The sequence below is a fragment of the Aplosporella prunicola genome (assembly GCF_010093885.1).
Source record: "Aplosporella prunicola CBS 121167 unplaced genomic scaffold K452scaffold_68, whole genome shotgun sequence".
Taxonomy (NCBI): domain Eukaryota; kingdom Fungi; phylum Ascomycota; class Dothideomycetes; order Botryosphaeriales; family Aplosporellaceae; genus Aplosporella; species Aplosporella prunicola.
Genome location: NW_022983596.1, coordinates 1 through 12,995, shown reverse-complemented (window position 1 = coordinate 12,995; position 12,995 = coordinate 1). Strand labels below are relative to the sequence as shown.

The 12,995-nt window shown below is 46.3% G+C and overlaps 3 protein-coding genes across 3 annotated transcripts; all 3 read right to left on the bottom strand.

Moving 5' to 3' along the window:
- Positions 1 to 242: 242 nt before the first annotated feature.
- Positions 243 to 2,960, bottom strand: K452DRAFT_322729 (uncharacterized protein; the record flags this gene model as incomplete). The annotated part of the gene is made up of 5 exons (XM_033544546.1): positions 2,888 to 2,960; positions 1,814 to 2,828; positions 893 to 1,754; positions 376 to 841; positions 243 to 290 (listed from the first exon to the last, which is right to left on the bottom strand). The coding sequence occupies exons 2-5, from the start codon at positions 2,802 to 2,804 to the stop codon at positions 243 to 245; spliced, it is 2,367 nt and encodes a 788-aa protein (XP_033391680.1). The 5' UTR covers positions 2,805 to 2,828; positions 2,888 to 2,960.
- A 2,543-nt stretch (positions 2,961 to 5,503) lies between these two features.
- Positions 5,504 to 6,536, bottom strand: K452DRAFT_213897 (uncharacterized protein; the record flags this gene model as incomplete). Its single annotated transcript, XM_033536217.1, has 4 exons — positions 5,504 to 5,644; positions 5,795 to 5,884; positions 5,941 to 6,219; positions 6,282 to 6,536. Coding segments are annotated over 4 exons (765 nt in total), but the record flags the coding sequence as incomplete, so codon positions are not given.
- Positions 6,537 to 10,082: 3,546 nt separating this feature from the next.
- K452DRAFT_238371 (uncharacterized protein) lies at positions 10,083 to 10,541 on the bottom strand (the record flags this gene model as incomplete). Its single annotated transcript, XM_033537652.1, has 1 exon — positions 10,083 to 10,541. The coding sequence occupies one exon, from the start codon at positions 10,539 to 10,541 to the stop codon at positions 10,083 to 10,085; it is 459 nt and encodes a 152-aa protein (XP_033391678.1).
- Between the last annotated feature and the right edge of the window lie 2,454 nt (positions 10,542 to 12,995).

The following is a 12,995-nucleotide window of genomic DNA, read 5'->3' as shown; positions in this document are numbered from 1 at the left end:
AGAAGCAGCCTGGAGAGCATTATCGTACTCCCCGCCCTGCGCGTTGGCGTCGGCACCCTTGTCTAGTAAATTCTTTACCGAGCAAACTAGACCACTAAGGGATGCGTAGTATAGAGCGGTTGCTAGGTGAGACTTGTCGTCTTCCGGTTCCTTTCGCCATGGTGTGTCCGGGTTATACAGCCGATACCCATATGAGAAGGGAGCCTGGGACGAGAAAAAGTTGAATGCGAGCTTCTGTAGCTCTAGGCAATATCTTTCGGTAACCGCAGCATGCTCCATCCAATATCTTGCTGAAAATTGTGCTAGTCCAAACAACCTTTGGATTTCTCGTATTGGCAAACTTTGGTTAAGCTGTAGCAAGTACGTAAGGCAGACCTTTGCGATAGAGGCTCTTGCGGTAGTCTCCTCGAGATCTTTGGCCACACTTTGGTCTAACCTCTTTGAGGTCAAATATTCTTTTACTGAGAAGTGCGCGAGCTGCAGCTCAGTTATAGCATCTCCATCCTCAGGGCTCTGCCTGGCCACGACCACGACTAAAGTAGAGCAGTATCGCGAGATCTCCCTTGGTCTTGGCATTCGGTTTTTCGGGTCGAAACCTTTGCCACCTTCAATATTTACTGCAATGGCATCAACAGCTTCCTCAATCCGTAGAGGCCGTTCGGAGAAAGTTAGGAACTGCAAGATCCGGCGAGTGTGGTGCTCATACTCGGAGGGGATGCTAGATAGAATTCGAGCATAGGTCTCGTCCAATGTCTTCGGTAAAGATCCCAGTGCTCTTTGTAGAGTAGGATATTCGAGACATTTCTCAAGGCTCTCGAGTTGACATGTAACCCATCGAAACCTTTATCATCTTAGTAAGCCTAAGTCATGGCCAAGGCGCTTAAGAACCTACATTCCGTCCGCATTCTCTATGAGAGCAGTCTCAACCTCATTCTGGACGTCAGGAGATGATTGCCACCTGCTTAAGCCCTCATACGTCCTCACCCGTGCGTGGATATATGCACGTATATCGTCCATAATCAGATCGCTCTGTATGGGAACACGGTTTTCAGGTTGAGTCCATGTCTCTAGAGCCGATTCGATATCTTGCTCTGGACGGCTTGTAACCAGAAGGTGGACGTTTGCTACCTTTGATGCTACAAGAGATCTCAACCATGAAAGTAACCCTTCGGCCTGAGTGTCTTCTCTTGTCTGGCATTCGTCGAGTGCGTCGAGAATGATCCAAACTTCATTGGCTTGCTGAATCATGTTCTGGAAGGTTGAATAGAGTGACTCTAAGCCTGGCTGCTTGCGTCCGTTCTCATGAGAAGAAAAAAGTAGGTCAACGACCCTTTGCACGTCCTTCCTCTTCTGGTACAGTTGACAGATAAGCGACCGGACTGTATTCTCTGTGGACTGCTTCCTGGTGTCGGTGAAGGAGTAATAGAAGTACAACATTGGCTGAGACTCAGTGAGAGCTTTTGAAAGGTCTTCGATGATAGTAGAGCTCAAAATTGTCTTGCCACACCCTGGGATACCATAGAGCCAAAGAAAGGAATTTGGTTGTGTCTTCCATTCTCTGTATGCTTCGCCTTGAACAAACCACTTGCCTGAGCCTTCGTAGCGTTGTTCCAATGCTTTGTTGTAGTTTGTGGAAGGATCGGGAGGACATAGCCAGTCGTAGAGTTGGTCTCTTCTGCGTTCTAGACCCATATCTTTGACAGCGGTATCTGTTGATTTGGCGGTGGCTTGCACTTTTTCAAGGGTTTGTCCAACTACGAGTCTATTAAAAAAAGGTTCGTACTCTATAAATAAGGTGGTGGAGTAGACAAACAGTTACTGAGGATTTCACTAATCTTTTGCTCAGCTTCAATCCGGTTTGGTCGAATTCGCCGAAGGATATCTTTGGCATACGCCGCCGCTGTCATAGCCGCATAGCCCTGCCACACCTTGTTCTTGTGTGAATCGGAGTAATCGCAGATACCACGGATGACCAGACATGGGAAGTGGTTCATTAGACCAGCAGCTTCCATCTCGAAACATAGCACTCCTTGTTTTCCCGCAAGCTTGTCACGTGTGACCGCATCTTTCATCAAACTGTTGGCAGAGGCAATCAAGCCATAGTGTATAGCTGTATTGTCTTCATCTTCTGTTCGCTCGTGTCGCCGTACCAGGCTGGAATCGTCGTTACCGCATACGTCTGCGCAACTCTCTTCGCTTCCTGAAGCGTGGACAAACTCGGTTTTGTAGAGTCGATCATCTTGTAGGTTAGGCCGTTGGTATTTCTTCCTAAGCCTTGGCTTCTTCTTGAGTGCGGCTTCCACAGCTTCTGAAAGCCCATTTCCGTTTTCTTCATAGTGAGCTTTGAGGCCGTTCACTGCGCCACGCAGTAGGGATGGTGGTTGGTTAAGCATTCCGGTCGGTTGAAATTCCTGAGATCGAATAGTCTTCCCGTAGTCGTATTGATATACACCCCCTTTACCGTTGCTGGGGGAGCTAACCACGATGTCGCCAAGGCGGATATCCCTTTTTGCAGTTGGAGCACCCCCACCAATGCCAACCATCAGACCAATTCTGATGTTCGGGAACGTGTGAAGCATATCCCTCGCAACACTTGCTGCCGAGCTCGTGCCGTACTCGCCATCTGGAAGAACAGCAACCACGACGTTATGGCTGCCTATACGGCCTAGGGTGTATTCATTGTTGTCATTGGGGGATACATGTTCCGGATGCTCATGATTTTCGTCAAGGAACTGCCGTGCTGCGGTGTACTCGGTCTGTATAGCACAGATCCAGCCGACGGTATAATTCTTAGGGTTTGACATTTGAAAAATGTCAATTTACTTGGACTGGAATTTGTAGTCAAGTAAGTAATTGTAATGATAGGTCATCGTAGATTTTTACTCACTGAGTATAAAGTGGGGCAGTGCTAAGTTGATCAAGGAGGCTGTTAACGATTAGAACTAAGACCTTAAGTATCAATTAGGGTGGCGCACAGCGGATGGAATCGTTGAGAATCAAGGGGGTTGCGTGATAATATATAGAAAGGGCTCCCTGTTTACTTATTATAGACCGGGACATGTCCAGCCAGTGTAACGTACTTACATGAAGGCAAATCTCCGCCTTGAGATCGACAAGACAAGGCAAATTGCTGTCTACGTATGCGGCGTCGCTTACACGAGAATGAGGATCCATTTTGCTTTACGTATATGTCGCGGCACATGCAAGCGAGAGTAGCCACAGTGAGTAAGAAGAAATGTTAATGCAGCCATTGCCTAATTTATTATAGTGTGATTATTGGATGTACGTCATAACCTCTTAGCCTCTTAATGATATCTACGAAGGTATGTGACTTCCGAAAAAGCTACCTACTAACTACCTTCTCGCCTTATCTATTACTGAGCGCTGATTTTGCCATAGTTTATAATCCTAGCCTTAACAGTACGCCGCCTGATCTTGGGAAAACCTAGTGCCGACTAGTCCCTATCGCAAGCTGGTTAGCCTGTAAATTTATGTGTGCTGACATGCATCAGCGCATAATAGTCGTTGTTAGCCTTTACGGCTGGGACCGGCTAGTGGAGCTAGCGGACGACTTCTTAGCCTTGGCAATATAAGCCACTCGGTAATAAGTTGGCGAGACACACACCAAACTAAGTTTAGCTTAATGTAGGTAGCCCCGAAAGACACTGAAAGGTGTTTCAACTATCTAGGGCTACAAGTTACGGGGATTTCCTTGCTATGTAATGCCACGGGTCCCCGCACTTTCATTTTCAATGGTTAGGGCGCGAGGCAGATTCGGGCTTCTTAACCTTTTAGGCTTCGTCCGCACCCCGCTAGTCTGCGTACCACCTAAGTGTCGGGATAACAATCAGAGCCTCGCTTATACGCTGCGTAACCACGGATACTGCAACCTCATCTAGCGCTAGTACAACAGCGGCTGTAAAAAGATTTAGTAGACTTGTTTATATTACAGAATAGTATTATTAAGAGTGGAGGAGAGTGAAAAATTAGTAAGTAAATAAATAAAAGTAAAAACAAGGAAGAGTACTTTGTACTCTACCCTACCGTACATAATTTCCCTTCCGCCTAAATACCCTCTTCCCAATTACAGTACAATCTGTTTTCACTCTAGACACGGAGCGCTAACTTATACTACTTTATACAAAACTTTTCGAGACAAGGAACAGTTAGCTATTTAGCATTTCTACATAAGTAGAAGCTTTTTACGTATACTCACGTTGGCTTTGCCATAGCATCTACGTGCCAATGGTAAATAGTATCATAATCGCTACAAGCACTCAGTAAAGCTAGAACTTATCTGAAAGAATGAACTCGGTTAAGGATAAGAAGTCGAAGAAGTTTATGCCAAAAATAGGTTATTAAACCTATTTAGTAATTTATAGAAAGTTATTTCTAATAAAACCAGCTTGCGTACCGCAATATATGGCCCAGGAAGGTATATTAATATCATTATAGTCATTGTCTTCATCAAGAAGCTATCTCTGGTTAACGAGGTTGTATGCCTACCGATTCTTATTAGACCTTACGCTGAAGGTAATAGCTATCCTAGAACTAACGAGGTTAATTTCGTTGTGGATATAATTACCTAACAATCGAAAGCGTAGGAAGCTAACTTTAGTAGTACTTCGAAGTCGTAAAAGTTCCAGCCGCGTATAGCGGAACGAAAGTTCCACTTCCTATTCCATTGAGCTAGCAGAATTTTTTCTGAATAGCTCGTATTCTTGCTGAATACTGTTAATAGTATCTAAGGCGACTCCAAGTGTTTCATTCGAATGAATATTGTGCCTTATAATCTCGTGGATTCGTTAAAAATTGATTAATTCTAAGGATCGTCTCTTTGACTACAAAGCAATGTGTCAGCCAGGACCGCTCTAATAATATACTTGTTAGACTATCAGGCCATGTTTCTTCATGCATTACTCTCTATATTTATGTTGCTTTTTCTTTGTTTCAACACCCTGTTATCCCCTGCTACTTTCTACAAGCGAGCACCTGACTGCTCTACTCCATATATATAAAGCTCGCTGCTAGACACTCTTTAAGAATCAAGCGGCGTCCAATTCCTCGCGCCCAGCTTCACATAATCATATTGTCTCGATTATCACCAACCCTATCATCACTTTGATTTTTCAACGTCACACCATTCTCTCCTTTTAGTGGAATGATAACCACCTTTCTACCAAGAGAAAACATGTATTTAAGCACATAGTTTCACTCAATTCAAGGGATAGCAGTTTCCAGCTTCCCCGCACTGTTCGACATAATGATATCCCTTATAAGATGTTGAAACACTTTAAATATTTCATAATTAAGACCAGACCGTGATAATTTAAAATCTAATTATATATGAACGGTCACCAGTAATGAAAATGCCGCCAGTTCATTGAAAGATGGTACTAATGCTAATCAAATATCCATAGGAGATTTTGTCTGATTAGCACAAGATGGATCCTTTGGGCCGTTCCCTTAAGCACGGAAAGAAGTACGGTACAGATCTCCAATACCAAGCACACAGAAGGAACAGTGTAAGTGGTAAGGTGATAGCCCAGTATATCCAAAAGTTCGATGCCGTACTAATGCTAGTCGAGCCGCTGCTGCTATCGCTAGGCGGTGAATAAGAAAAGAAGTTCATACCGAAGAGTGACTAGGATTGGATCAGTACAATGATTCCGATTGATGCGGGCTTGTAGTAACTTCTAGTAGAAATTCTGCTTTTAAAACGGATATGGATTGACTCTAATGTCTATGACGCAAGTGTTGCCGGTAAGCTAGGATACGAAGACTGAATACTTACCGAAAGGAATGTCCCGGGGATGAAGACTAACGTGACTAATGCAATAGTCTTCATAACAGAGTTGTCTGCTTGTGATACAATGTTGAATGCCTGTACTAGGTGTAAGATGTTTTGTTTAGCCATGATGAATGACCTAGGGTGGTTACCAAATTGATCTCATTCTTGAGGCGATCATCTAAAGTCTTTGATCGCGTGAGGAGAGCCTTGAAATCAGAATCGAGATTCTCTAACCCTTGCTTGGTTTCTTCAAACATTGGTTCGATCTCCTCTAGAGTTTGCAACGACCGATGAAGATATTCCTTTAGAAGGCGTTGAGAACGTTGTGTTTTCTCCAAAGTTCGTACGGCAACATCCAGCGCCTCATTCAAATGGATAATGTGGCGACCGACTTCGTGAAAGTGAAAAAAGTCTGTATTGCCCGTGATCTGTGCTGGAGGTAAGCTGATGGTTAAAAGTAGGTTGAAGTGCCAAATTCCCCGTGACTGACCTGGTCTTGGATCCTGTCTCTTCTTTTCTCAATGCTCCTTGTCAAGTCCCGCAGTTGCCATACTGACTCATTATAAAGCCCCTCAACCTCAGTTGCCAGAAGCTCATGCCAAGCATACGGGTCCGCATGGCGGTTGTTGGTCGCAAAACCCTTGAGTTTGTTGCTGAGCTGTGTCGAATCTCCAAGGTAGAGGACAAGAGTGACACCTTGCTGCCAGTCCCACAAAACGAAAAGATTGATCTGCAGCCACGTATAGGTCATCGTTGGATATAGCCGCGACGGGAAAACCCTTCGCGAAGCTACTGCGGATTTCATTTGTAGACATGGCACAGGGCTTCCAGTAACCTGTTTTATTTTGAAGCAGGACCAAGACTCTGCACGGCTTAGTTACCGGTATACAACTGATCTGAAGGAAACTTACTATGAATAGGTATTTTGGTACTTCCGTCACCTTCACTTGAAGTGGTCAATTGTCCAAAGCCGCCATTGGAGTCTCTACCGCTCATGCGAAGAAAGCTTGGAGGAAGCGCCTCAAGGCCTAAGCCAATCGGAGCACTTGACCTGTCCTTCTTTGTTGGGAGCTTTCCTATCCTACGTAATTTTAGAGTATGTCCTCCTTCGTAATATTAGGAACTAACAGTAAGCGTAGAGACGCGCTACCTCTCTATAATACCAGGTAAGTTAAGATAAATGTTGTGGAGCAGGACTTCATACTTCCAATTCTTTATTGAGACGATTGTTTGGTAACCTAAGGAAAGGCTGGTTTTGGCCGGCTTCAAAAACTTGAACTTGGATAGCTCCGAGAACTTCTGACAAGCTGTCCGAAGCCATATAGTGAACAATCGCGGTGTAAACCAAGTAGGCTGTAAGATCTGGGTGGGTACTATGCCATTAACCTAACGTCTATAAATATTGATCTCTCTTTTTTTTTTTTTTTAAATACTTACGTCAACTCTAGCTAATTTCTCGGAATCACTACGCTAATCGCACTCTCATAGCTAGGGTTGCAGTCTAAAGTATGCTTGCATAGAGGTTGCACCGCTGAGGTGGTCACAGCATAACGTTTTCTTGCCAATTAAAACGCTGGATACAAGCATCCTGGTGTAAAAGCGCCATTTTGGCATTAGGGCTCGACCTCGGGCAATTGATATGCATAACCTGCAGGCCAGACCCAGTTCGATGGAGCCGTCAATAATTATGCTGTGTATCCTGCAGCTTATTTCCGATATAACATGCATAAAGTAGAAGCGTACTCGAGCGCCAGAAACCCCTCAATGCTCCACCCGCTCTCGGCACTCGGAAGGATCTAGGCAGAGCCCAGACCTAGAGAGCTCCGCAGCAAAGCACTCTTGAGCTACCTGGTCGAGAAACATCCGTGCGTGGGTAGCGCCTAAAGCAGAGCCGTAGCTTGCTCGCATCGGGAGACGTCCTTGTAAGGATTAACTCGCATGCCTCGCACCACCGACAAAGAAACCCGTGCAACCTAGTCTAGCAGTTACTCGGTTGATGATCATTCGATCTTAGATTCCCGTGCAATGAATGAACTGTTTGTCTTTCCCTCCTCCGCACACTCACTTTATCATCTTGATTGGGAATGGACGGTATCCAGCCGGATTAGCCTAAGGCGATTCCAGAGCTTTGTGAATGGCATCAGGGACGGCGTCAACCTGGTGACTTTCATATGTGACAGCACCGGGAACCTCGCCGTAGTTCAGCTCACCATCCACCTTTCCAACGACGGCCTTGGGATTGGGTGTGCCGCCGGGGGATAACGGAAGTAGGTCTTTCTGGACTTTCCCGTTTAGGCTAACCGATTTAGATTTAAGTTATTAGTCGAACAGTGTGCCTTATCGGAAATGCGAAGCGCACTAACATTTGAAATGATTACTGGTCTAAGTTTAAGACATACCTTTTACACTCCCTTCCTGTAGCTGATGGCTAGCGTGTACTATGGCATAAGTTCGGACTAAGGCCTGACCGTCGTGTAACAGGTCGAGTTTTCTAGCGCCTGCTGTTTTCAGTAGCCGACAGCTCTGTATAACATAGAAAAACAAATATACGCTCATCACCGGCTATAGAATGGGAGTGTACGTGCATGTATCGGGGCCTAGGTATCTCAATATCTGTGTTGTCCTGAGCGGGCACGTCGGAACGGTCCGCATGGGGGCTTAATACTAGCTACATGGTAAACGCCAGTTCAAGGTAGCAAGTACCTCATTAGGAGAGATTCCCGTGCCCCGCATTCGCTCATGAAATGGTGGTGTGAGGCCACTTATATGGCCCGGATAATTTGACCACCCCCCTCCACCGCCTGCCAATTGGGTAAGAGCCCAGCAGAAAGCTGCCTTTGCGTCAGCGCGAGGAACCTTGGCCCGCCGCTCGTTCCCGCGAATCCGCGCGAAGACGCAAGGGCATGGAATAAGAACTAGCACCCCCAATTTTACACCAAAAATCAACAAAAAATTCTATATCTCTAATCTAGCAGTTACAGCGTGGCAGGCCCACAGCTAATCTAGTGTTACATGTTATAAACGTCGCTTCTACGCGCGCGCGCGCCCGCCTCCGCCTACTCGCTCCTGTGTATTTCCCGCTGCGCAGCTACCCTACTACCCTGCTGCCTTGCTGCCTATTTAGTCATCGTAGCGGCGCGTGTGTATGCCACGTCCTGCACGAGTTGGCATCTCCTGGCCTACCAAGGGTACCACACTGCTGCTGAACACAGTATCGCCACCCTCTTCTATATATTATACTAGAAGTCGCCATGGCGGATGCCCTTAGAAGAACGTCCATAGTTGAGCTGTTAGACGAACCGTCTCAGTAGTCAATCACGTACTCCACTATATAAGTCCTTACGAAAAATCGCAATGAGGGCTGGCCCTTTTATAGTGTTCGACATGAGCTGAGTCCATTCTTTCTGATAAAGATTCGGCCGCTTTAGAGCCCTTGATATATCATAAGACACTCATGAGAATCATAACCAGGGGAGAAGATATCAGGGTTTTGGTGGAAGACCGCTATTTCATATGGTGCCCATACTCCTATAGGTTGAAAATGGCGACAATGCTGGGCTTTATCCCATGACCTGTAAGCTTGACCGACTTTGAGTTCCTACTTCTACAAGCGCACTAAAGAGGTGACCAAGCATCGGCTGGATTAGTATCTGGGAGAGAGTCGTAAATCTTTCTCTGGAATCTCAGCCGGTGAACTAGAAGTAGCATAACCGAGGGGCGTGTATCTACCTTTATTTTAGCTGTATTATTAAAGTGCTGGCTAGGCCGCCAGTTAAAATCTCTTATTAACCAGTAAGCGCGGCGAAATGGAGAGCAGTTCTATCTATACGATCCGCTAAACAAGGTTCTTCGAGGCTATTAGCCAGAAACATTTAGAGTTACTTTTTAAGACTACAACGTTGATAGTTGCCGTAAGGACCACCTCAATCTTTATATAGGGCGCCAATTTTAAGCAAGAACAGGCCGATTTTTTCATTGCGATTACTGTGACGATGCCCTCGAAGCTGCGTTTTCTAATAGCTAAGTCCCTCGTCATCAACAACCTAGCTAAGCACAAGCTTAACGACTTAAATAATAAGTAGATCTCTCAGACCCAAAAAACGACGACCGGAACCATTAAATTTGGTTGCTAATAGGGGCTAAATTAAAGAAGGAGCTTAACGATTTCTAGATAGCCGCTATAAGAAGTAGCCAGAAGAGTCTTGCCGTACTCGCCGCCCTGCGCGTTAACGTTGGTACCCATGTCGAGTAGTATCTGAATAATCTTCTCGTGGCCCTTAGAAGGAGCAGCCTAGAGAGTATTACCGTACTGGCCACCCTGGGCGTTGACGTCGGCGTCCTTGTCGAGCAGCATCTGAACGATCTTCTCGTGTCCCTGAGAAGAGGCAGCGTAGAGAGCATTACCGTACTTGCCACCCTGCGCGTTGACGTCGGCACCCTTGTCGAGTAGTATCTCAACGATCTTCTCGTGGCCCGCGAAAGAAGCAGCCTGGAGAGCATTGCCGTAGTAGCCGCCCTGCGCGTTGACGTCGGCACCCTTGTCTAATAGTATCTCAACGATCGTCTCGTGGCCCTGGGAAAAAGCAGCCTGGAGAGCATTGCCGTACCGCCCGCTCTGCGCGTTGACGTCGGCGCCCTTGTCGAGTAGAATCTGAATAATCTTCTCGTGGCCCTCGGAAGAAGCAGCCTGGAGAGCATTGCCGTACTCGCCGCCCTGCGCGTTGACGTCGGCGTCCTTGTCGAGCAGCATCTGAACGATCTTCTCGTGGCCAATAGAAGAAGCAGTCTGGAGAGCATTGCCGTACTCGCCGCCCTGCGCGTTGACGTCGGCGCCCTTGTCGAGCAGCATCTCAACGATCTTCTCGTAGCCCTCAGAAGAAGCAATCTGGAGAGCATTGCCGTACTTGCCGCCCTGCGCGTTGACGTCGGCGTCCTTGTCGAGCAGCATCTGAATAATCTGAACGTGCTTTGTATTTTTAGTTGAGGTGAAGCGTTTGCGCTAGTAGCGGTTAAACGATTAAAAGAGAAACTCGTTGAAAGCGATATTAGAACTTGCACACAGCAGGCTGAATATTTATACCCGTCGATTCATTTTTTTCTTTAGATTTCTACGCCGTATGTAACCCCGTACCACAACCTTACCTTGCCATTGGCTAGGCAGCAATGGGCGACACAATCAAAGATAGGCGGTAGCACTGTCTGTGTTGTGTACATGGGAGAAACCCAGCTAGGTGCCTCAACAGGTATCCTTGCATTCAATACTGAGTGACAATTTTGCCCGTGTCTAAGCTACGCACCTTTATATGCTGCAGCCTCATTCGAAGAAGGCCTAGTGCCGTCTAATCCCCCTCGCAAGCTGGGTAACAGGTAGGGTGGTGTGTGCTGACACGTATAAGTACACAATGGTCGTGGTTAGTTTTTGCGGTTGAGGGCCTGCCAGTAAAGCCAGCGGATGACTGCCTAGCCTTGGCAGTATAAGCCACTTGGTAATAAGTTGACGAGATACACACTAAACTAGGCCTAGCTTAATGTAGGTAGCCCTAAAAGTCACTGAAAGGTGTTTCAACTATCTAGGGCTATAAGTTGCGGGGCTTCTGCGTTTAGAGCGAAAACAGAGAATATTGTGCAGTTAGGAAGAGAATGTTAAGGCGAAAGGGAAGTAATGTCCGGCAAGATAGAGTACGAAGTGGTTTTTCAGAGAGGATACGGCGGCCAAGTAGCATGTGCGCAGCCGAGAAGCACAACCGGGTAGAAGCTTTACGGCGATAGGAGTAGAAGCGGCTAGAGGCGAAAGACTAGCGGAAGCGACGGAAAGGTCTCTAGCTTAAGCTGAACGTAACGCCTGTAATTAACGACTTCGAAACGAATCAGGACCCCGCCCACTCAGACAATAGATTTATCAATGAATACACTAATAGCTCGGAATAGACGTAGAAAAGCAAAAGTAAACTAAGACACTAGTAAATGCTGAAAATATAGAGGTAGAGGAACTGTAAAAGCTTAGGAGAGGATACTAGGGCGCAGCTAGCGAGAAGGGCATGAAAGGAGAGAAATGGGAGCAAGCGAGGCGCAAACCGCTGAGTAGGGACGGCCTCGGATCAACCGGCACCGCCGAAAGACCTTCCGGGAGTGAACCAGCCGCCTTTATGCAGAAATGACGCACTCGCCTCGCTTCACGACGATTTGGGTGATGCGCCTTGTTTCACGTCGGACTCGCCGACGCCCTTAGCTAGTCAATCAGCCAAATCATTAAGGGTTGCCCTATCTGTCCCGCCATGTACTCCGGTACCTACACCCGCTTACCTCTTCGGAGGGAAATCGCGCCCGATATCCTGGGCCCCGTCTTCTTAGGCTGATTCTCGCAGTGAAGTCGTCTATCCGACGATGAGCTTATTCGCCGGCATTTGCTAACAGGCGGCAAAGCCTTGTCACCCCCGAATCATTATTTCTCATTTTTACTTCCCCACATTTTAAAACCGCTTGAACATCAACCCAAGACAATACCGAATCATAAGCTTAAATAATGTACGGAAAACTTCGAAAGACGATGTTGCAATGAAATGGGGTTTCAATTGATAGCAATGAGTGGCATGATCTTGTTAGGGGCCCGGTAGGCGGAGTCCTCTTATACCCTGTGCTAAATGACTAAGCCACAGAAAAAGCAATATAAACTGCGTACACTTCAACAGACGATTATAGCATTATCAAGGCTATACTATGATAGTAAATAGCAGCGAGGATGTATAATTCTATCGATAAGGGCGTGTATATTTCTCGATATGGAACAAATACCTCCTGATTAGTTAATACACCCGGGTTAAATATGTCGTATAATGTAACGAGGCCTCTTCAGCCTAGGCGTTGGAATTGCCTAGCGGGTGAATAGGTTCGAGGGGTTTACCTTGATTGATTGATTGAGTTGAGTTGAGTTGAGTTGAGTTGAGTTGTATTCATTTACCCTGACCCATCGCCCTGAGCGATATGCAGGCTATAGACTATTTAAAGGAAATACGCTAGGAATTTATATTGGTGTTTCAATCTGAGAGAGTATAAGGAGAAGGGGAACGGAGATAAAATAAAGGAAAGGTAGAAGACTAGGAATAAGACGGGTTTTACTGGATGAGGTCGTCTCTATTTTGGAACCTTTTTGTTTGTTGAGCGAATTCAAGTACCCTTTTGAGTTGAGCGGCTGAAATTGTCCATT